Source organism: Apodemus sylvaticus, chromosome 19 (assembly GCF_947179515.1).
Source record: "Apodemus sylvaticus chromosome 19, mApoSyl1.1, whole genome shotgun sequence".
Classification (NCBI taxonomy): Eukaryota; Metazoa; Chordata; class Mammalia; order Rodentia; family Muridae; genus Apodemus; species Apodemus sylvaticus.
This window is the reverse complement of record NC_067490.1, coordinates 39,795,998-39,821,112: the sequence shown is the minus strand read 5'-3', so window position 1 is coordinate 39,821,112 and position 25,115 is coordinate 39,795,998. Positions and strand designations below refer to the sequence as shown.

The window sequence follows — 25,115 nt, the reverse complement described above, 5'->3', positions numbered from 1 at the left end:
CCGATAAGCCCTCTTCCCTCTGCCTGTTCCCCTCCCACTCCTCTGTCCTGGCAATCCCATACAATGCTGCATCAAGCCTTTCCGAGATCCAGGGCCCTCTCCTTCCTTCTTCTTGGGAATCATTTGATATGTTAATTGTGTCTTGGGTATTCAGACCTTCCTGACTAATATCCACTTATCGGTAACTGCGTTCCATGTGTGTTCTTTCATGAATGAGTTACCTCACTTAGCATGATATTTTCCAGTTCCAACCATTTGCCTATAAATTTCATGAATTCATTGTTTTTAATTGCTGAGTAGTATTCCATTCTGTAAATATACTTCATTTTCTGTATCCATTACTCCATTGAGAGACATCTGGGTTCTTTCCAGCTTCTGGCTATTATAAATAAGGCTGCAATGAACATAGTGGAGCATGTGTCCTTATTGCATGCCGGGGAATCCTCTGGGTATATACCCAGGAGAGGTATAGCAGGGTCCTCCAGAAGTATCATGCCCAGTTTTCTGAGGAACCGCCAGACTGATTTCCAGAGTGGTTGTACCAGCTTGCAATCCCACCAGCAGTGGAGGAATGTTCCTCTTTCTCCACATTCTGTTGTGGAGAACACCTGTTGTCTCCTGAGTTTTTAATCTTAGCCATTCTGACTGGTGTGAGTTGAAATCTCAGGGTTGTTTTGATTTGCATTTCCCTAATGACTAATGATGATTTCTTAAGATGCTTCTCAGCCATCCAAAGTTCTTCATGTGAAAATTCTTTGTTTAGCTCTGTACCCCACTTTTTAATGGGGTTATTTGGTTCTCTGGGTTCTACCTTCTTGAGTTCTTTGTATGTATTAGATATTAGCCCTCTGTCGGATTTAGGGTTGGTGAAGATCCTTTCCCAATCTTTTGGTTGATGTTTTGTCCTTTTGACAGTGTCCTTTGCCTTACAGAAACTTTGTAATTTTATGAGGTCCCATTTGTCAATTCTTGACCTTAGAGCATAAGCTATTATTGTTCTGTTCAGGAAATGTGCTTGTTACATAACCTGCTTTACCATGATTTTTATATATATTTCTGTATCAAGAATATAAACCTACATCATAATTACAGAAAGTTAGTATTTCATTGAATTAATAAAGTATTTCATGCTTTAAAAGACTTATGAAATTGCCAATCTCATGAATCCATCTGTCCTTTTCTTTCCTTTCAAAGGGCACATGGCAATGGGAATCCTTGGCCAGTTTCACACTTGTGACTGAAAAGAGGAAAAAGAAGGGCATTTCCTTAGCTGTGTGTTTTCTAGGTGTGTCTTTAGCATTTAGGGGAATCATATACGGTAGTAGACTGTCACCATCACAATCTTGATCTTTAAAGTGGTTCAAATTCTTATCTGCCAATACTTTTCCTTCCAGAAAAAGATCTACTTGGGGCTTTTGGAACCACAAGTATTTGGAGACAAAGTTCCTTTGGCTACATTGAATCTTTCCATTAGTTCATGATTCAAAAGTTAGACCAAACTAAAAATCATAAATTAACACCAAGCATCAAACCTTGTTCTGATTAACTTGTAAACAGCAAATGTTCAATATTGTCCTCAACTAACAGGAATGAAAGTTCTTCCAAGTTATGGCTGATTCTGGGTCAAGGACAGAAAAAAAATCAAATTGTCTTCAAATATACACTGTGTAAGAAGGTTCTTGAAGCATGATCAGTTATGTAAAAGCATCCAGAAGTCAATGAAGTTCCCATTGACCAAGTATGGTATAGTTTAAACGTTAGAATAATGGCAGTAGTAGATAAAATGAAAACTTATGAGTTCACACTAATACTGAGCACAACGCTTGATGAGGAACTGAGTATCTATGAATAGGATTTATATTCTTCATAATACATACGAAGAACAACAGCTTCACCACAAAGAAACCCGCTCACATCACCATCAACACGCTATCTGATAGAACACATCCAGACTGAGACAACAAAACCATCTGGTGCCCTGCGAACTGGTATAGCTCCTTGGGATATGCCTGTGAAAGACACGGCTGGTCTTTAACTATGAAGAGCCATCAGAGGCGCTCACATTGAATGATGCTCTATGAGTGCAGAGCATCAGATGACTTCTGCCGTGGTTGCAGAAGTAAGGTATAGTGTGTTTATTCAGATTTGCACGTCTGACTTGTTTTCTTCCACAGATCGTAACTGAGGGCATGTGTGCTCAGCTCTGTTCTAGATTCTGGAGATACATCTTCAGCAAAGAGTGGGACAAAACCTTGTCCTTAAGGAACTCATTCCAGGGTAGGTAATCGGCTATTCTGCTAGTAGAAAAAAAAAAAGGTGATGTTTAAACCAAACAATGTCATGAAGAAAATAAAACCAGCCCAAGAGAAGTCTTTGTTTTCACATTACCCATGCTCTACAGGGTTTTTACAATATAGGCTCAGAATTCTGCCACTCATTGCAATAAGAAATGAAATTGCATCTCTAACCTTAAATTCTGGCAGATTTTGTGACTCATTCTTCTGTCAGCACACTAGGGAATGAAATTTGTGAGGCTTGAGATGATGTATTGTTATAGACTACAATACAACTTCCTCCTGGGGCTCTCTGCTGGGAGGACTGCTCTTTGAATGCAGCCAGGGTGTGATGAAGTCAGGCTAGCAGTCAGCCTGGAGACCAGTACTGATGCCCTGTTTCTGGAGAAGCTTCCAATAGAACTCCAAATTCCAGCAGTGTAAGGATGCAAATACTTAAGGGACCCAGAATCTGACCCAGAGCTATGAGAACTAATGATAAAGTGAGAGTTGTCTCTGAAAGCCACAAAGATTTGGTATGATTCAGTACAAGATAATACTATTATCTTCATCAATCAAATGCTCATTAAGATTATAGATAACTGAAAATTAGTGGAATAGAAACAGAAATATATAATATGATGGGAGTAAGGCCTAGTGACCAGTCTTAGTTCATAACCCATCTTGCCTTTCAGGAGAGAGTCATCAACATGTGACCGAGAAGTGAATATGTAGTGCATATGCAAAAAGGAATACGATTCTGCTAGAAAGAAAAAAATGCAGAAAACAGACGAATTCAGAAAACATAATATTAAGCAAGGAGATCTGAAATCAGGAAAACCAAAACCCACACATTTTCCCTCGTGTGCAGAATCTAGCCTGCAATGCATGCGTGGATCCACACAAGCAGATATAAATACAGGCATTCTGTTGTAGCGTTTACAAAGGAGACCAGGAAAGAACACTGTGGGGTGATGAGCAGAAGTGGCACTCACTCAAGAGGACGATTGGAGAGGATGGAAAGCTACTGTCATTGCAGCTTCAACTGTCCAGTTTTTCATTTGTGTGTGTGTGATGGACAAGTTCATTAAAATGTGTTGATAATGAAAGTCTGAAATTCCAAGTGAAGCTCCTAGCTTCAGAATGGCCATCCCAGCTGTGGAGATGAGATCCCAGAGCTTGCGGCTGGGCAAGGGTTTTTGATTTTTTTTTTTGAGTGGCTACTTTAATCTAGCTGTGTGATTTTTTTTTAATTCAATCGTCCTTTAAAGTAAAGTGATTTAATTTAATTAATTTTTTTAGAAATGGGAGGACTGGAGCGAAGGCTCGTTTTTGCAAGCATCTGTTGTTCTTACAGAGGACCTACATTTGATTTCCAGCACCTACATGTAATGGCTTACAACTGTTTGGACTCCATTTTCAGGGGATCTGATGCCATGACCTTCATGGGCGCCAAACACACATATGGTGCACATATATACAAATGGCAAAACATTCAGACACAAAGTAATAAGATGAATAATCTAGCCTTTCCGCGCTACCCGGGGACGGGTCCATACGGCGTTGTTCTTGATTCCCATCGTAACTTAAAGGGAAACTTACACAATGTCCGGAGCCCTCGACGTCCTGCAGATGAAGGAGGAGGATGTCCTCAAATTCCTTGCTGCAGGAACCCACTTAGGTGGCACAAACCTCGACTTTCAGATGGAGCAGTACATCTACAAAAGGAAAAGTGACGGTATCTACATTATAAATCTGAAGAGGACCTGGGAGAAGCTGTTGCTGGCAGCTGGAGCTATTGTTGCCATTGAGAACCCTGCTGACGTCAGCGTCATCTCCTCCAGGAACACTGGCCAGCGAGCTGTGTTGAAGTTTGCTGCTGCCACAGGAGCTACTCCAATTGCTGGCCGCTTCACACCTGGGACCTTCACTAACCAGATCCAAGCTGCCTTCAGGGAGCCACGGCTTCTAGAGGTGACTGATCCCAGGGCTGACCACCAGCCGCTCACAGAGGCCTCTTATGTCAACCTGCCCACCATTGCTCTGTGTAACACAGATTCTCCCCTGAGCTATGTGGACATTGCCATCCCATGCAACAACAAGGGAGCTCACTCGGTGGGGTTGATGTGGTGGATGCTGGCCCGGGAAGTACTCCGCATGCGAGGTACTATCTCGCGTGAGCACCCATGGGAGGTTATGCCTGATCTTTACTTCTACCGAGACCCAGAGGAGATTGAGAAGGAGGAGCAGGCTGCTGCCGAGAAGGCTGTGACCAAGGAGGAATTCCAGGGAGAATGGACCGCACCAGCTCCTGAGTTCACTGCTGCCCAGCCTGAGGTGGCCGATTGGTCTGAGGGTGTGCAGGTGCCCTCTGTGCCCATCCAGCAGTTCCCCACAGAAGACTGGAGCGCCCAGCCAGCCACTGAGGACTGGTCAGCAGCTCCCACAGCGCAGGCCACCGAGTGGGTCGGAGCCACCACTGAGTGGTCCTGAGCTGCTCCGCACACAGCCGAGCACAGGGAAAAAAGATGGAAGGAAAATAAAGTTCCTAAAAGCTCAAAAAAAAAAAAGATGAATAATCTAAAAAAAACAATCTTGCTATAGCATTCGGGCTGATTTTGGGCTATAGATCATGTAATTTATAATCTCATCAGCCTCACCTCCCAAGGGCTAACTGTAGGATAACATGCCTGTATCCCGGCCCCCGGGAACCCTCGGGGGAGTCGAGGCGGACCAAGCCTGAAAGAGAAACGGGCGGGAAAGGAGAGCTAGACCAAGCAAAATGTTGTCATTGTCAAGGTCTCTTTAATGAAAGGCTGAATGCCTGGTTATGAACACACCATGACAGGAAGTAGAGAGGGGCTGAGGGGGAAATGCTAAAGACGCAGAAAGAGGGAAGGTCATCTGGGGCAGATGCTGACTGCAGGCTTGAAACATCTAGCAATTTTTCTGGAATACTGGTTCTGCCTAGACAACCCCAGGTGTTCAGCCAAGATAAGGAGCAGTTGATTCTCATGATAAGCCTTGTGTGGAGGATGGGGTGGTTCGGCTCTGACAAAAAGTCAGTGGATTCTCAAGGTGAGAGCTGTTGAAAGTCTCGTTTTCCACAGTTTGGTCTCCTGAAAGGACACATGCTTGTGTCCTGAAAAGCATGAACATTACAAGGTTGTTAATGACCACAGGAAGTAGAAAATCTGTTTCTCAACTAAAAACCTTAGCCTCTGATTCTCTCTCTCTCTCTCTCTCTCTCTCTCTCTCTCTCTCTCTCTCTCTCTCTCTCATACACACACACACACACACACACACACACACACACACACACACACGTCTTTCCTGCTCCTAGGAAAACAGAATCTGTACATTCCAAAAATCTTAGATGATATAAAAACACTATAACTGCCAGGCATAAATCTCTATTGAACACTGTTTAAACTTTAGTCCAAAAGCTGGATATTTGAAAATAGATTTGTTATGTCTGCATAGACTTTTATTTTTTCTTTATTAGCTATATTCTTTTTTTTTTTCAAGACAGGGTTTCTCTGTATAGCCCTGGCTTTCCTGGAACTCACTTGGTAGACCAGGCTGGCCTCGAACTCAGAAATCTGCCTGCCTCTGCCTCCCAGAGTGCTGGGATTACAGGCGTGCACCACCACCGCCCGGAAGCTATATTCTTTATTTACATTTCAAATGATTTCCCCTTTCCTGGTTCCCCCCTCCCCAAAAGTCCCATATGCTCTCTCCCCTCCCCCTGTTCCCCAATCAACCCCCTCCCATTTCCCTGTCCTGGTACTCCCCTACAATGCTGCATCCAGCCTTTCCCGGACCAGGGCCCTCTCCTTCCTTCTTCTCGGGCATCATTTGATATGTGAATTGTGTCTTGGGTATTCTGAGCTTCTGGGCTAATATCCACTTATCAGTGAGTGCATACCATATGTGTTCTTTTGTGATTGGGTTACCTCACTTAGGATCATATTTTCCAGTTTTGGAGCTAAATTGCTTTTAAGGTCCTTTTCTTTTTTAGCACTATAAATGCTAATGAACCATGTACAGTTTCTTACTGAATATTGTGTTGAAATAAAATCAAAGTTAAATAAGAAGAGGATGACTTCCCCTGAATCCTGGCCATTTTGTCTCAGGACTAATAAACAGGAAGATTTCTTTGTGCCTTTTCACCAGCTTCTCTCAGCAGGAACTTGCAAATGTCAGGGGAAAATATATATATAAATGTATGTATGTATAATGCATGTTCATTATTGAAACTTAGAACAATGCCTCTACCACATTATACCCGGGGATCAAACTTAAATCAGGTTTGGTGCCTTTACCCAATAAGCCATCTTGCCAGCCCAAATAGGACATTTTAAAGAATGGATTTCAGGAATGTTAAATGCATTCCTACTGTGTAAGCATTGGTTTGAGGCAGGCTACAAACATCAAGAAATGGTGGGGTCATGGGAAATTAAAGGAGTCTCTGACCCAGAGTCTGGCCTCGCTTCCCACCAGCTGAGATGTAAGAGTGTCCACACACGTAACAATATTTGCTGTGAAAGTTACTACCATAAATTATAGTGCACTTGGGCTGGAGGTTAAGAATACTAGTCATTCTACCAGGTTCAATTTTCAGCACCCACACGGCAGGCAACTCACAACAGTCTGTAATTCCAGTTCCAGAGGATCTCACACACTCACACAAACACATGCAGACAAAACATCAATGCATGTAAAAATGAATAAATCTTAAAAATAAATAAATAAAAAAAGAAAGTCATTGTGTTAAGAAAAAGCAACCAAGGGCTGGAGAGATGGCTCAGCAGATAAGCACACCAACTGCTCTTCTGGAGGTCATGAGTTCAAATCCCAGCAACCACATGATGGCTCACAACCATCTGTAAAGAGATCTGATGTCCTCTTTTGCTGCGACTGAAGATAGCAACTGTGTACTTACATATAATAAATAAATAAATCATAAAAAAAGAAGAAAAAGCAACCAAGAAGGTTGAAAAATATTTTTTAAAGATTTACTTATTTATTTTATGTATATGAGCATACTATGTCTCTCTTCAGGTATACCAAAAGAGGGCATCAGATCTGATTACAAATAGTTGTGAGCCACCATGTCATTGCTGAGAATTGAACTCAGGACCTCTGGAAGAGAAGTTAGTGTTCTTAACCACTAAGTCATCTCTCCAGCACCTGAAAAATATTGTTAATTGTAGCAGGACTTTCCCTGTCCAATTAATTTAAATATTAGTGCAACTAGAGGCCTGTGATTAGACCAGGGAAAGGGAGGTGGAGCTTAGAGTTTCAGGGACAGAGAGTCAGGAGAAAAGAGTGGAAGCAAAATGGAGGGCAACGGTCAGGATGATTCAGAACCAATGTGGTTTTAAGTAGCCACAGGTAGACATATTATCATATACGGATAAAATAATTGGGGTAACTTGTCTGATCTGGGTAGGCAGCTTGTACCATTGCCCATTGGCTCTGAATTTTTTGTGTAGGCATCTTGTGAATTGAGAATTTATTGATATATAAATCTGACTGAGTAATTATAAGTTTCTGGAGTTTTGTTTCTAGCAGGTTGCTAGGTGTTGTGGTGGCTGACTGAGGGGTGGGTGCTCATTGTGTGGGGATGTTGTGACAGTGACCGGAGTACAGACATTTCAGGAGTTCTGGGCCAGAGAGACTGCAGGGTTGAGAACACCCCAATGGAGGATTACTGGAATATGGGACCACCATTCATAGAGGGTTTATGACTGAGAAGAAACTAGGGCTGGGAAGACCGCAATCGGTCGCTGCTGGAGCTAGCTAGAGCGAGGCCACTGGGCAGAGAGTAACTGGTACAAGTGAGGGAACTTGCTAATATCTTTTTAATATTTCCCGCAAGTTAATCGTCAAAGCTGGATATGTACAGAGACTGGTTACTTCATTATCCATATTAAAAGATATTATCCACTAATATCTCTAGGTGGGAGTGGTGGCATACACTTTTAATTCCTGCATTTGGGAGGCAGAAGCAGGCCCATCTCAGAATTCCAGGCCAGCTTGGTCTACATAGTAAAAGACTGTCTCAAACCCATAATTCAGAATTAGGCAACTACACATGGCGACATCTGAAATATTCACAATCTTCTCATTCACTTGAATGGGTAAGTACGTTTTCTTCAACTCTAACAGTGTCTGTATTTTGCATTATTCTTCCATCCATAATTCACATATGACACTTATCACATCCTAGTTTTGGCTTGCATTTCCCTAAGTGATGCTGAGCATCCCTGGTGTGTTTGATGGCTTTCAGGACCCTGGAAGATCCTTGTGTCCTTTGGTATGATTTCAATTTCAATCTTTGTCCAGGTATATTCTGGATGCTGGGTCATTATAAGATACATAGTTTACAAATATTTTCTCCTACTTTGTATGCCATCTTTTAAATTTTTTTTTGCTGATATCTTTTGAGACTCAAAATTTTAAAATGTGTTTCACTTTTTGTATTCTGTTTACTGCTTGTATTTTCAGTGTCAACCCCAGAACCCACTGTCAAATCCAAACTCATGATATTATTGCTTTATTTTCAGAGTTTTATTATTTTAGCTCCTATGTTTTGGTAGCTGGTTAATTTTTTTTAAGTTAAAAATTTATTCTGTTTAGTGTGTGAGTGTTTTGCCTTTGTGTATGTCTGTATACCCCTGGTGGCCAGCAGTGGGTGTCAAATCACCTAGAACTGGAGTTGTAGATGGTTGTGAGCACCATGTGGGCATTGGTAGTTGAACCTGGGTCCTCTGAGAAACCAGCCATGGCTCTTAACTGCTGACCCATCTCTCTAGCCCTGGTAGCTGACTCATCTTAGGTCAATGTATATATAGAAGAGAAGGGCTTAACCCCCGTTCTTTTGAGTAGACATTCCAATTGATACTGATCATTCATTGATGAAACTGCAGGGCCCTGAGGGCAATGGTGGGACATACCTTAAACTAACTTAGCACTTGTTCAAGCAGATGCAGAAAGATCTCAGTGGGTTTCAGGTCAGCCTGGTATACATGGCAAGCTCCAGGACATCCAGGGCAATGTAGAAAGCAAAGGGCTCTCTAACAAGCCCTGCTAGTTCTTTCTCTCTCCTCTTTCCTTTCCTTGCTAAACCATTAGATTACATTCCTAAAGCTAGCCCTCAAGGTCTAGTCCCTTATTTGGCCACTTCCTTATGCTTCACTAAAACTTCAAGGTCCACCTATCAAAACCCCAGGGTCGGTCAATCAAAATTCATGATTTGCCTACATTGGCTAATATGTCCAACCATGACTTACCAACTTTTTCCTAACACAGACATTCCTTTCTTTCTCCTTAAAAACCACTGCTGCAGAAACACTTGCTTCTGGCTTTGCCTTATCCAGAGCCAGCACCTCTATTCCGTACCCCTCTCTACCCCCAAATGGATGGCCTTGGCAGTCTTGCACCAAAAAAAATAAAATCAAACTTGGCACATACCTTTAATCCAAGCACTTGGGAGGCAGAGGCAAGCAAATCTCTGAGTTGGAGACCAACCAGCATCATCTACAGAGCAAGGTCCAGCACAGCCAGAGGTACACATTAAAAAAAAAAAAAAACGCTATCTCAAATAATGCAATAAATAGCTGGGCGTGGTGGTGCACGCCTGTAATCCCAGCACTTGGGAGGCGGATTTCTGAGTTTGAGACCAGCCCGGTCTACAGAGTGAGTTCCAGGACAGCCAGGACTACACAGAGAAACCCTGTCACGAAAAACCAAAACCAAAACAACAACAACAACAACAAAAAAAAAACAGCAATGAATACATGAATGAATGAATGAATAAATAAATAAATAAATAAATAAATAAATAAATAAAAATGATCACAGATGGAAGTGTTTTATTAATTTGATATAAATATTGGAAGTATCACATTGTGGTTACTGTAGCATGATGTCAGGTTTGAAATCAGAACTCCTCCATCTTTAACATTTTTTTAGTGATCCAGACCCTGTGCAATTCCATATGAAACTGAGGGTTGGCTTTTCTAATTTTATAGGGATTGCCCTGGATCTATAGATTGCTCTGAATAGTATTGGAATCTTAGAAATAATATTTTCTAGTCCACAAAGATGGTATTTTCTTGGTTTTATCATGTATCTTGGTCTATCTGAATTTCTTTCAACAATTTTGTAGTTTTAGTATACAAATAATTGACTTCCTTGGCTACGACTACTCTTAATATTTTATTCTTTTGGATGATATAGAATATGGAATCGTTTTGTTAACATACAGATTAGCCTTTAGCAACCAATTTAGTTATTAACTCTAGTAGTGTCTTTCACTTATGGTTTCTTTAGGAACTTTACACATGTGTGCAATGTACTTTGATTGTATCCACTCTCTCTCCCCACTCCTACTCCTCCTAGACTCCTTCCCTCATATCTCTGTCCCAAATTTGTGCTCCCTTTTTATTTATTTATTATTCCCTACTGAGTTCAGTTTATTCTCTGTATGTGCATGGATGTAGGGCCATCCACTGGAGATAGGCAGTATTCGATCAGGGGCCATATCTCTGAAGAAAATCAACTCTCATCTCCCAAGCATCAACTACCAACAATTCCTCAGTTAAGGGTGGGACTTTGTGAACGTCTCCCCACTCAGGTTGCAACGTTGACTGAGCAGAGTTTGCATAGGTCTCCTGTCAGCTGTCCTGAAGTCCTGGTCCAGCAGCTCTGTCATATCCAGAAGGCACTCTTTTGCAGCTGTCCTCTCATCTTCCGGCTCTCACAATCTTCCTGGTCCTTCTTCTTGGAGGTCCCATAGGTCTTGAAGGTAGGGGATGTGATATGAAAGCAGTCCCCGTTTAGAGCTGACAACTCTGCAGTTACTTATTCTTTTCATTTTGACTAGTTGTGTCTCTGTATTAGTCTCTGTCTACTACACAAAAGAGGTTCTCTGATGATGGGTAAGTCTAATCCATGGCTATCAGGATAAGTATTTAGAAGATAACTTGATGCCATGTTCATTTAGTAGAACTGCTGTGGATGCTTCTCCAGAGCCTATGAAATCCTAGCTATGGATTCTTGGTCAGATTTACAGCGCCAGACATGCATTCCTCTTGTGGAATGGGTCTTAAATACCTATCCAAGAGAATGTAACTCCCATGACATTCATACCATTATTGAAGCAAATAAGTATCTCTTTTGATATATCTTTTTGAGTCAATGATTATTGTAGCTTGCAAGGTTCCTGTCTGTGTAAGATCACTGATGACCTACCATCTAGGAGTCTGCATGGCAGCTTCTAGGATTATGGGAGTTAGCCAACAAAGAAAGAACTTCCAGATCAGTATCAGTTTGATTTTTCTGTCCTGTGTCCAAGGTATGCTATGTTCTGAGCCATAGGTCTTGTTATCAAGTTCTGGTGGGCAACCAAGACCTATCATGATATCGGAGGGCTTTGGAACTTTCTAGTGACCTCTTCTCTATAGAATCATTTCATCTGCCAACTATCTTACCTATCTCTTCCCAGTTTGATCGCCCTCTCTTTTCTTGCCTAATTGCATTGCTGGTACTTCCAATACAACTATAAGCAATGATAATGGAAGCAGCCATTCTGTGTTTCCCTGGCTAAAGGAAAAGGGTTAAATCATTCTGGAGGCACAGGGACAGATTCCTCCAGGCTTCTCCCTTGCAGATGGTTTCCGTTACCACTCCTTAATTTCCCAGAATGCTCCTTTCCCCTTTATTGTGAAATTTATTTATTTATATATCTTTGCATCCTTCAAGCAAAAATCATGTGCTTTTTATGTATTAGTGGAACTTGGGGATGACCTGGAGATAAGTTTATCTCTTGTTTAATCTTGGTCTGTAGCATGTTGATATTGTTTCAGCTTTGGACAAGGAAACTAAGCTTAGGAACTATACCTCATGTCATCACAGAAACAGTAGATAATTGAGGCCAGGTTTAGTAGTCCTCGGGCTGCTAAGATAATCTTGTTAAATGTAGTGTTACACAGGTGGTTTTTTTTTCTAACGTCATTTGGCTTTAGCAAGTGTTCCGATAGAAGTCTTTTATTACATTTTGTTTGTCTTTTGGTATGTATGTATGTATGTATGCATGTATGTATGTTTATATGTATATATGTATGTATGTATGTTTATATGTATATATGTATGTATGTGTGTGTGTTTATATGTATATATGTATGTATGTATGTTTATATGTATATATGTATGTATGTGTGTGTGTTTATATGTATATATGTATGTATGTATGTGTGTGTGTGTTTATATGTATATATGTATGTATGTATGTGTGTTTATATGTATATACGTATGTATGTAGGGGGCACATGTCACAATGCATATGTGGAGGTCAGAGGACGTTCTATGGGAATCAGGTCTCTCCTTCCACCAGGAGGACCCTAGGAACAAAACTCAGGTCGTCAGACTTGGCACCAGGTGCCTTTGCCCACTGAGTCATCTCACCAGCTCTGAAACAATCCTGGACTTCAAGTCCCCTCCATTCTATGGTAAAACCCAGCAAGCGCATCTTCCTAGTAATTGTACCTCAAGGGTGCATACCTTCATTAGTTCAATTAATTTCAGTCCTCTTATAAAAACAAAAATCTCTGCTGGAAGATTGCCAGCAAACCGTCCAAAAAGACAGTGAAAGAGGAAGGGGGAGACAGTGGCTAAGGATTCTCTCCAACTTTATCTCCACAGCTGCCATTTAATTCTACGGCCTCCAAAGTCTTGCTTCAGAAACCTCGCCCCCAATGCAGAGATTCTGTGCAGTAGGGGCTAGAGGGAGGGCGTGGTTTAGACCACACCGGCTCCACCCTGTACACAATAGCTACATTGTACAAAGCATCTTTGGGAATACATCCTTCATCCCCTCTGCTGCAATGTTAAGACTTGACTCCTTTAAATGTTCCCGCTCTTCAGACTGTCACAACGTAAAGCTTCATCAATGGAAGATGCGAGAGCGAAGGATGAAGAGCTTTTCTCTTGGGGCTTTTAGGGTATTCCCATGAGGTCTCTGCAGCATCCCGACTTCCTCAGGCGGAGAAGCTCCAGCATCGCCATCTGTCAAGTCTCCAGCGCAGTCGCAGCGGTCAGCCACATGGTGGTTAGAAGCTTCAGGCTCTGAGCAGCTCAGCCGGTCTCTGTTCGTTTCTCCCAGGGGATGTCTTTTCTGAATAGCTTGTCTCGGAACTCCAGAGGACAGCACGTTTCCAGAAACTTCCTCCTTAGTGATCTAGTGAGTCCTCTGCATTCTACAGAGGCGAGGTGTGTCTTCCACAGTCTAGATCCCAGTTCTCAATCCTGGCTGAGGAGGTGGGCGGTGGCCCCCACGGCACTGTCTCAGCTGGGGAGGCTGACTGCTTCCGAAATAGATGGTTCCTACAGAGTTTTATTCTGTTTTGCTTAAAACCTCCCTCCCTCTCCCTCTCCCTCTCCTCCCTCTCCCTCTCCCTCTCCCTCTCCTCCCTCTCCCTCTCCCTCTCCCTCTCCTCCCTCTCCCTCTCCCTCTCCCTCTCCTCCCTCTCCCTCTCCCTCTCCCTCTCCTCCCTCTCCCTCTCCCTCTCCCTCTCCTCCCTCTCCCTCTCCCTCTCCCTCTCCCTCTCCCTCTCCCTCTCCCTCCCCTCCCTCTCCCTCTCCCTCTCCCTCTCCCTCCCCTCCCTCTCCCTCTCCCTCTCCCTCTCCCTCTCCCTCTCCCTCTCCCTCTCCCTCCCCCTCCCCCTCCCCCTCCCTCTCCCTCCCCCTCCCCCTCCCCCTCTCCCTCTCCCTCCCCCTCCCCCTCCCCCTCCCCCTCCCCCTCCCCCCTCCCCCTCCCCCTCCCCCTCCCCCTCCCTCTCCCTCTCCCTCTCCCTCTCCCTCTCCCTCTCTCTCCCTCTCCCTCCCTCTCCCTCTCCCTCTCCCTCTCCTCCCTCTTCCTCTCCCTCTCCCTCTCCCTCTCCCTCTCCCTCTCCCTCTCCCTCTCCCTCTCCCTCTCCCTCTCCCTCTCCCTCTCCCTCTCCCTCTCCCTCTCCCTCTCCCTCTCCCTCTCCCTCTCCCTCTCCCTCTCCCTCTCCCTCTCTCTCTCTCTCTCTCTCTCACATAACCCTACTGCCTTCTCATCCAAAAGACCATCTGCAGCCAAGTGAGATGAACTGGACCGCTTGGCCCTTCCCTTGAACCTCCTCTCCGTTGATTGAGATGCTCACACCTCTTCCCAGCTCCAGCTCCGCACTCTGTTACCTCTGCAGTTGAGCTCAGCACTCTGAAGGCTGAACACAATCCTCTGTGACTTTAGCCTTGTGGGAAACAGGCTTGGTTTACCCATAGTGGGGGCTTCCACTCAGAAAGCTGCTTCCCTGGGCAGACAGAAGCCTTTCCCGTCTTGTGCTATGCCCCTTTGTGAAGTAGGCACTTTCCATATTTCTTGCAAAAAGTGCAACAAGTTTTAAAAATCCTCTCTTCATGTTAGTTTGTAGGAGCTCTGCCAGTACAGGAAGAAACAAATTCTTTCGCTTGCTTTCTCGCTCTCCCCCTCAGAGATATTCCTTCTGAGGTGAAAGATAAGTTATTGCACCTGGCCCCTCCCACCACCAAGAAAGAAGTACAATGTTTAGTGGGTCTATTTGAATTCTGGGGACAGCACATTCCTCACTTGGGCATGGTACTCAGGCCTATTTACCAAGTGACCCTGAAAGCGGCTAGCTTTGTGTGGGGCCTGGAACAGAAGAAGGCTCTTCAACAGGTCCAGGCTGCTGTGCAGGCTGCTCTACCACTTGTACCATATAATCCAGCAGACCCGATGGTACTTGACATGTCGGTGGCAGATAGAGCTGCTGTTTGGAGCCCCCTGTAGGTGAATCACAGAAGAGACCTTTGGGATTTTGGAGCAAAGCTCTACCCTCATCCGCAGACAACTACTCTCCCGTTGAAAAACAGCTCTTGGCCTGCTATTGGGCCTTAGTGGAAACTGAACGTTTGACAGTAGGACACCAAGTTACTATGCGACCTGAACTACCCATCATGAGCTGGGTGCTATCAGACCCTCCAAGTCATAAAGTAGGGCATGCACAACAGCAGTCTATTATCAAATGGAAGTAGTATATACGTGATCGGGCCAGAGCAGGTCCTGAAGGCACAAGCAAGTTACATGAAGAAGTTGCTCAGATGCCTATGGTTTCTAATCCTGTTACAATGTCATCTGCTGCCAAGCATGCGCCCATAGCCTCGTGGGGTGTTCCCTATGACCTGCTGACTGAAGAAGAGAAGACTAGGACCTGGTTTACTGATGGCTTTGCACGTTACGCAGGCACCACCCAGAAGTGGACAGCTGCAGCATTACAACCCCTTTCTGGGACAACCCTGAAGGATACAGGTGAAAAAAAATCTTCACAGTGGGCAGAACTTTGGGCAGGATATATGGTATTATACTTTGTTTGAAAGAAAAAATGGCCAGATATACAATTGATCGCTGACTCATGGGCTGTAGCCAATGGATTGGCCAGACGGTCAGGGACATGGAAAGATCACAATTGAAAAATTGGTGAGAAAGTCATCTGGAGAAGAAGTATATGGATAGATCTCTCCAAATGGACAAAGGATGTGAAGATATTTGTGTCCCATGTAAATGCTCATCAAAGGGTGACTTCAGCTGAGGAGGAGTTCAATAATCAAGTGGATAAGATGACCCATTCTGTGGACAGTCAGTCTCTTTCCCCAGTCATCCCTGTCTTTGCTCAATGGGCACATGAACATGGGCTCAGTGGCCATAGTGGCCGAGACAGAGGTTATGCTTGGGCTCTGCAACACGGACTTCCACTCATCAAGGCTGACCTGGCTACAGCTGCTGCTGAATGCAAGATCTATCAACACTGAACCCCAGACATGGCACCATTCCTCAAGGTGACCAGCCGGCAACCTGGTGGCAGGTTGGCTACATTGGACCCCTTCCCCCATAGAAAGGACAACGTTTTGTTATGGATTTGCCTTTCCAGCACATAATGCTTCCGCCAAAACCACCATCCGTGGACTCACAGAATGCCTTATCTATCGTCATGGTATTCTACACAGTATTGCTTCTGACCAAGGAACTCATTTCACAGCCAGAGAAGTGCGACAGTGGGCCCACGATTATGGAATTCACTGGTCTTACCGTGTTCCCCATCATCCTGAAGCAGCTGGTCTGATAGAAAGATGGAATGGCCTTTTGAAGACACAGTTACAGTGCCAATAAGGTGGCAGCAGCGTGGGGGGCTCAGGCAGAGCTCTTCAGAAGGCAGTATATGGTTTGAATCAGAGTCTGATAATATGGTATGGTTTCTCCCATAGCTAGGATCCATGGATTCAGGAATCAAGGGGTAGAAAAGGGAATAGTTCCACTCACTATCCCTTCTAGTGACCCTTTAGGAAAATTTTTGCTTCCTACCCCCATAACTTTAGGTTCTGCTGGCCTAGAAGTTTTGGTTCCAGAGGGGAGAGTGCTCCTACCAGGAGCCACAAGAAACATTCCATTGAACTGGAAGCTCAGCCTCCCCCCTGGCCATTTTGGGCTTCTAATGCCCTTAAACCAACAGGCTAAGAAAGGAATAACAGTGTTAGGAGGGGTGATAGATCCAGATTACCATGGGGAAATTGGATTGCCTCTCCACAATGGAGGTAAGCAGGATTATGTCTGGAGTGCAGGAGATCCCTTAGGGCATCTCATAGTACTACCATGTCCTGTGATTAAAATCAAAAAGAAACTACAACAGCCTAATCCGAGCAGGATGACAAAGGATGAAGACCCATCAGGAATGAAGGTATGGGTCAATCCTCCAGGAAAAGAGCCAAGACCTGCTGAGGTGCTTGCTGAGGGTGAAGGAAATACAGAATGGGTAGCAGAGGAAGGTAGTTATAAATACCACCTAAGGCCACGTAGCCAGTTGCAGAAATGATGATTGTAAAGTAATATAAATGTTGGTTTCTAAAGAGAGAAAAAGATGACGCGTTAGACAATACACAACCGATACTAGAAACGTCTGACTTATCAATAAACCCAACACACCACAACGTTAAAAATAGAGCCTTAGGTTTCATCCACAGTTTTGTTTGCCTCATTCCTAAACACAAACCACTGGACACAGGCAGAACAGCCACAGCATTCTACCTGTTCATAACTTTGGTCACCATTTAGAATAAAATACTCATAAATTATCATGAACAAATAGGCTATCGTCCAGGTGTGCACTCTCATTTGTTCAGTCAGACTGTGGAGCTGGGGAGGTTAAACGGGGCCTGCGATTGGTTGGCAGGCAGGTGCCCCCCCCCACCCCTCACTCACAACTCTATTCAAAGATTCCTAACAGCAGCCATGGGACAGTGTTCCAATCCCCTTAAATCTCAATTTCACCCTATTAACTTGAATTCCTGGAAACAGCGCTACATCCTCCACTGTTATTTCTATTAGCATGCACTACATCTAGCCAAAAATAAAAATTATTTCGACTCTAATATTTGGTTCTAACCTACTTCCAACTAGAAAATTCACGAATAACTATTTGCTATCAGATACAGTGCTTTATGGATATATAAACTTGGAATTAGTGTAACAATTATTTGATATACAGAAAAAAACCTGATCAATACTCCAAATTAAACTATATGTTCAAAAGAACCTTGGGGTGGGGCTTCAATTGAATTACCACTGCTCTGGTTTATGTCCTCAGATCTAGAAAAGAAAGAAGCACCTTAGCAAGGTGTTTCTGTTTGATTAAAAGAACAACTACTGGGAAACAATAGACAACTTTTTTTTCTATAGGGAGACACTGCCCTCTAGTGGCAGGATAGCAGAAAAGCAACGGAGCAGCTTGGAAAGCTGTGGACTTCCTCACTCCACATTTACATTACCACGACCATAAATAGTAATCATGTTCCTTGACCCACTTGACCATCATTTTCCTTGAAATTATAACTAGCAAATTACTAGGAGATTAATATTTCCATAAACTTGCCAAAATTTATTCATTTCCTCCAGGAAACGAAGCCTTGAAGATTGCTTCTGTATGTACCATGATCTATTGATTTGAACTCAGAAGGCGTCAAATTGCAACGAAAGCTCAAAATCAGCCCATCTGGTAAAAATACCTGAAGTGATCATTTTTCTCACACCATTCCACAACCCTCTGCCTTGCTTGGGTTTGCTGCACTGCATAGACATTTACTTGAATTTAACAAAGAACCCAACAGGAAACATTATCTCTCTCTCATTTGTTTTGTTTTGTTTTGTTTTGTTTTGTTTTGTTTTGTTTTGTTTTTCGAGACAGGGTTTCTCTGTGTAGCCCTGGCTATCCTGGAACTCACTCTGTAGATCAGACTGGCCTCGAACTCTGAAATTCACCTCCCTCTCTCTGCCTCCCAAATGCTGGGATTAAAGGCTTGGGCCACCACCAGCGACCTCTTTCTCATTTTAATTAACAATCAGGATGACGTTTTCTAGTTCCATCCATTTGCCTGCCAGTTTCACAACGTCTTTGTTTTTTAATAGCTGAGTAGTAGTCCACTCTATAAATGAACCACATTTTCTTTATCCATCCTTCAGTTGAGGGACACCTAGGTTGTTTCTAGTTTCTGGTTGTTCTGAATAAAGCTGCTACGAGCGTAGTTGAGCGAAGGTCCTTGTGGAGTGTCTTTCCAGTTTAGGCACACAGAAGAAAATTTGCATGAGATGATGGTGAAGGGATCCCGGGCTAAAGAGATGATGGCTCAGTGGGTAAAGCACTGGCTATGCAAGTACCAGGATCAGCGCTTAGATCCTCGACGGGCACATAAATTCTAGACAGGTATCATAGCTTACCTGCAATTCCACCACTTGGGAAGAAAGGGAGGAGGATTACCTAGGTAACCTGGCTATGGCCAAATCAATGAGCGCTGGGTTAGAGTGAAAGCTAGCCTTCTTATCTATGGTGGAGAGTGATCAAGGAAGATAAAAATCTCAGTGTCAACATCTGGTCTCTGCACCTGCACACATGTGGATGCACACCTGTACGGGTGTGTGCCCACACATGCAAATGTATATACAAACACACACAAATAAATATTTGAATAGATTAGCGGCTGGAAGACTTCTGGAAGCTTTCTTGGACAGGTTAGTTGCAATCTTATCTTAGAGCACCAACGCTGGTTTAGAACAGGATGCTCTGAAAATGGAGAAACTCTAAGGGCAAAGCAATAAATAATTCATAATTAATTCTTCATAAATAATTGGATTTCCAAGCTGAAGTCTTGTCTTTACGTGTAATTTTTAAGGAGACAAGGATGTAGCTCATTGTGACTTTTCCCACATGACTCTTCCAGATGACCCTGTCTGCAATAGGGCTTTTGTGCATATAAAAGGAAGGAGACTAGTCCACTACCATTAAAGCACTCCTGAACTATACGACTGGGTTCTAAAGAACAGGAGTACAGAGGATTATTATCTTGGAACTACCTGTCTGTAATTACAGAAAACTCTCCACAAGGCTCAGTGCTCAGATCCCCTTGCAGGCAACCATTGCTCTGATGCACAGTTTTCATGAATCTTCCCCAGGATGGAAGTGAAATCGCTGAACATTGTATTTTGTAGAAATGCACATGTCATATGCCTCACATCTTCCATTTGTTGTTGTTGTTTTTGAGACAGGGTCTCTCTAAGGAGCTGGCTGTCCTGGAGCTTGCCATGTAGATCAGGCTAGCCTCAGACTCACAGAGGTCTATCTGTGTCTGCCTCTGTGTGCTGGGAGTAAAGATGTGGGATACAACTTCTTCGTTTCAGTTTCTGACATAAATTGGACAAAATTCCATGACCTCATTTGTTAAGGCTGCATTCACAGAGTTCACTCACAAGTGTCATTTAAACTCTTCCTTACAGAAAATTTAAATTGTTTTAGTATTACATAACAGAATCTTCAAATCATGTTTATAAAATGTCCATTTTCGCCCCCCCCCATGAAGTGCTGAGTCCTATTAGTAATCCTAACAAAGGAGATTATTTTAATCTATCTGTGGTGGTTTGTGTAGGTAATGGCCCCATAGACACCTGTGTTTGAATGCTTGGCCCAGGAAGAGAGGCACTAATTAGGAGGTCTAGCCTTGAGAGAGTAGATGTAGCCTTGTTGCAGGAAGTGTGTCACTGTGGCTTTGAGGTCTCCTAATCTCAAGCTTTGCCTAGTGTGAAATTGCCTCATTCTTCTGCCTTTGGATCAAGATGTAGCCCTCTCAGCTCCTCTAGTACATGTCTGCTTACACGAAGTGATGATAATAAACTGAACCTCTGACACTGTAAGCTAGCCCTAATGAAATGTTTCCCTTTATAAGAGTTGCTTTGGTCATGGCGTGTCTTCATAGCGATGATATCCTAACTAAGACAGAAGCTGGTACCAGGGACTAGGGTGTTGCTGTGGTAACACTGACCATGCTTTGTTTAGAAGGATGTGGGTTTGGGTACTTTGTGTTAGGAAAGCAGTAGAATGCTTTAGGACCTGCTCAACGGGCCATAGTAGTAAAAGCACAGGGCTGAACATGCTGTGAACTGTGGAGGCCTGGCTCAGATTGAGGTTTCAGAGCAGAATTTTAGGATGTCGCCTAGAGATTGTACTTGGGATATTTTGGTGAAGAATGTGAGTGGGTTTTCCCCCCCCCCCCTTTGTCCAAAGAATCTGCCTGAGGCTAAGATGAAGAGATATTGATTACTTCCTTGCACTGGCAAAGGAAATCTCAGAAAAGCCTACTTTAGACTTCGTCCTGTGGTTCACTCTTATGAGGAGCATTTTCATCAAGCAAAGCTTAGGAAGGAAAAACACAAAATGTATGGTTCAAAGATTAAAGGGCACCAGGACGTGGAGCAGAGCTCAGTTCTTTGTTCAAGGAGATAAACAGATAACAGATATTAAGTGGACTTAAGGGAGTGATGATCTCGGGACAAGATGCCACCCAGCTAAGGTTCCATCTTGTAAACAGGAATTAAAAGCTTAGGTCCTGGCATGTTGGTGCACACCTTTAATCCCAGCACTCAGGAGACAGAGGCATATGATCTCTGAGTTCAAGGCCAGCCTGGTCTACAGAGCAAGTTCCAGGACAGCCAAGCTTAGGTCGTGAAGAAAACCACAGAAAACAGAGCGCTTCTGAACATGTAACTGAACGAGAGGGGCCATGTTCCAGCCCAAGCAAGCAGCAGCAGAACTTGTCAGATTTGACCATTTGGTTCTGGAATTAGAATCAAGGATAGAGGAAAGGGATTATGGGATTTCTCTCCACAATTAAGGAAAGCTTCAGAGACTGGGAATGTGTCAGGGGTGTCTCTGCATGGAGGCCCAGAGAGACTGCTGTGTGAGGGTGGAGCCTGGGTTCCTGTGGAGACCCCCAAAAATTAGAGATATGTGAGCCATAGGATACCTGTCAAGGGGAGCTAACGGAATGTAACCAGCCCAGAAAAAGAAGTGTCTTGCAGTTACTAAAACTGAAAGAGTTGGAGACCTGAAGAGCGTTTGGACATCAGGCATGGAGATAGTTTGGAAATTACCCTCCTGGTTTTCAGTCTTGCTTTGGTCCAGTATTTCCTCATCATGTTCCCTTCCCTATGTTTTCGTAATGGTAATGTATCTCCTGCGCAATGGTATGCTGGAAGTACGAGATTTGGTTCTGATTTTGATTTTATAGGGAATTAGTTAAGAGAGTGCATGAATCTCAGAAGAGACTTTCAACTTTTAAACATTACTGAGACTGTGATAAACTATGTGGACTTTCGAAGTTAGATTAAATTCATTTTGCATTATGCTGTAGATACAAGACTATGGGGGCCCAGGGAGTGGAATGTAGTGGTTTGAGTAGGTATTACCGCCCACACCCACCACCAGACACGTTTGAATGTTTGGCCCATAGGTAGTGGCACCATTAGTGGTCTTGCTGTTGTTGGTGTGGCTTTGTTGGGGGAAGTGTGTCATTATGGGGGCAGGCTTTGAGGTCTCCTATGCTCAAACTCTACCTAGTGTGGAACAGTCTCCTGCTCCCTGTTGATCAAGGCCATGTCTACCTGCAAGCCATGCCTCCACCATGATAATGGACTGAACCTATGAAATGGAAAGCTAGCCCCAAGTTACTTTGGTCATGGTGTTTTTTCATAACAAGACACTATATTCATGGGTTTCACTGAACTTGTCACATTTTTAGGCTATTTTTAGTTAACATGTATGGGTATTATACATGTGTACACCTGGTACTCAAAGAAAGGGGTGGGAGATCTTCAGATGGCTGTGAGCAGCTATGTGGGTGCTTGGAATCGAACCTGAATCCTCTGTGAGAGCAGCAAATACTCCTAATCACTGAATTTTCTCTTTACCCCCTTGCCAAAAACAAACAAAACAAAAACGACTTTTTGTTTTTAAAATAACGTTCTCTGAAGTGAAACAAGTCCATTATGGTTCCCATACCTTTTTTTTTCTTTTTTTTCTTCGATATATTTTTTATTTACATTTCAAATGATTTCCTCTTTTCTGGCCCCCCACTCCCCGAAAGTCCCATAAGCCCTCTTCCCTCCCCATTCTCCCATCCACCCTTTCCCACTTCCTTGTTCTGGTTTTGCCCTATACTGCTACACTGAGTCTTTCCAGAACCAGGGGCCACTCCTCCATTCTTCTTGTACCTCATTTGATGTGTGGATTATGTTTTGGGTATTCCAGTTTTCCAGGCTAATATCCACTTATTAGTGAGTGCATACCATGATTGATCATTTGAGACTGGGTTACCTCACTTAGTATGATGTTCTCCAGTTCCATCCATTTGTCTAAGAATTTCATGAATTCGTTGTTTCTAATGGCTGAATAGTACACCATTGTGTATATATCCCACAATTTTTTTCATCCATTCTTCCGGTTGAGGGATACCTAGGTTCTTTCCAGGTTCTGGCAATTATAAATAGGGCAGCTATGAACATAGTGCAGCATATATCCTTATTACATGCTGGGGAATCATCTGGGTATATGCCCAGGAGTGGTATAGCAGGATCCTCCAGAAATGATGTGCCCAGTTTTCTGAGGAACTGCCACACTGATTTCCAGAGTGGTTGTACCAATTTGCAATCCCACCAGCAGTGGAGGAGTGTTCCTCTTTCTCCACATCCTCACCAACACCTGCTGTCTCCTGAATTTTTAATCTTAGCCATTCTGACTGGTGTAAGGTGAAATCTCAGGGTTGTTTTGATTTGCATTTCCCTAATGACTAATGAAGTTGAGCATTTTTTAAGATGCTTCTCCGCCATCCGAAGTTCTTCGGGTGAAAATTCTTTGTTTAACTCTGTACCCTATTTTTTAATAGGGTTGTTTGGCTTTCTGGGGGTCTAACCTCTTGAGTCCTTTGTATATATTGGATATTAGCCCTCTATCTGATGTAGGGTTGGTGAAGATCTTTTCCCAATTTGTTGGTTGCCGATTTGTCCTTTTAATGGTGTCCTTTGCTTTGTAATTTTATGAGGTCCCATTTGTCAATTCTTGATCTTAGAGCATACTATTACTATTACTATTAGAGCTATTGGTGTTCTGTTCAGGAACTTTCCCCCTGTGCCCATGTCCTCAAGGGTCTTCCCCAGTTTCTTTTCTAATGGCCTCAGAGTGTCTGGCTTTATGTGGAGGTCTTTGATCCATTTGGATTTGAGCTTAGTACAAGGAGACAAGGATGGATCAATTCGCATTCTTCTGCATGCTGACCTCCAGTTGAACCAGCACCATTTGTTGAAAAGGCTATCTTTTTTCCACTGGATGTTTTCAGCTGCTTTGTCGAGGATCAAGTGGCCATAGGTGTGTGGGTTCATTTCTGGATCTTCAGTTCTCCCTTCACCTGGTCCTCATTGTCTCCTCACTGTTTTGAATTTCAACCTTTGTCCCCACAGTGTATTATTAACACCCACCTTACTCATTATTACTCACATTACTCATTTTACACATTTGTAGAAATTGTGATTACTGCTATGTAAAAGGTACCTTTGTTCTTCCAAACAATGTGGGCTGTGGTTTGACTTTACAAATTACTGGTTATCTGCGTGTTTTCACCATCCCAAATCACCTGTTCTGAAACTGCTTTAGTTTCACTGGCTTAAACCATTTAACCAGAACCTCCCAGATCCAGTCAATGAGGTTCACTGTGGCATCTGAGAGGTGATTCTAGTAGATTCATAGACTGGAACTTAACACACAGTAATTACTAAGTTACATGTGCCAGAAGGCAGATCATGATACCAGATGAAGTATCCAAGTGATACACTTCGTCTCGTGAACACTACACACTGAACGGTCTCTGCAGTGAAGGGACCCTGCTGCCTTAGTCATTAAGGGTCTGGACTCCTGGAAAACACACAGCAAAAGGGGGAAATCATACACATGAACCCTTTGAACTCCAGGGCAGTGTAGGAACATTCTCCACGACACTGCCTTCCACCAATCTGTTCTCCTAATTTCAAAATAAGCAACCAGGTTCTAGCAAGTAGGATGATTTCACCAACTTTGGCAAATTCCTAAAAACATTTTTTTCTCTTGTACACACTGGGAGCAGAAACTCCATTTGTGGGGTTTCTGCTGTAACAAAGTAAGTTTACAATTTTATTCTGCGGCATTAATTACCAAAATCTTTGAGTAGACAATTAAATAGCTAGGTGCCGAAAGTCAAAGCATGCTAAGTTCTACTTCTTGAGTAGGAACCCTGGTTGTGATCAAACCACAGGACAAGAATCAGATTTTGCTAGCTGGTTAATTTTACACTGACATCACAAGAGGGCATGTTTCTACCTCCCCTTCTACTCTGAGACAGTGGGGACCGCATGTACACCCCCACCCTGACACATCCAGTCTTTGAGGC

General features: G+C 43.4%; 1 protein-coding gene across 1 annotated transcript; it reads left to right on the top strand.

Annotated features, from left to right (window-relative positions):
- The first annotated feature begins 3,805 nt into the window (after window positions 1-3,805).
- Window positions 3,806-4,837, top strand: LOC127669908 (40S ribosomal protein SA-like). Its single transcript, XM_052164153.1, has one exon. The coding sequence runs from the start codon at window positions 3,879-3,881 to the stop codon at window positions 4,764-4,766; it is 888 nt and encodes a 295-aa protein (XP_052020113.1). The 5' UTR covers window positions 3,806-3,878; the 3' UTR covers window positions 4,767-4,837.
- Window positions 4,838-25,115: the final 20,278 nt, after the last annotated feature.

What these genes read in the sequence shown, in the direction of transcription:
- LOC127669908 (XM_052164153.1), top strand. Translation starts at nt 3,879, where the DNA reads ATGTCCGGAGCCCTCGACGTCCTGCAGATGAAGGAGGAGGATGTCCTC.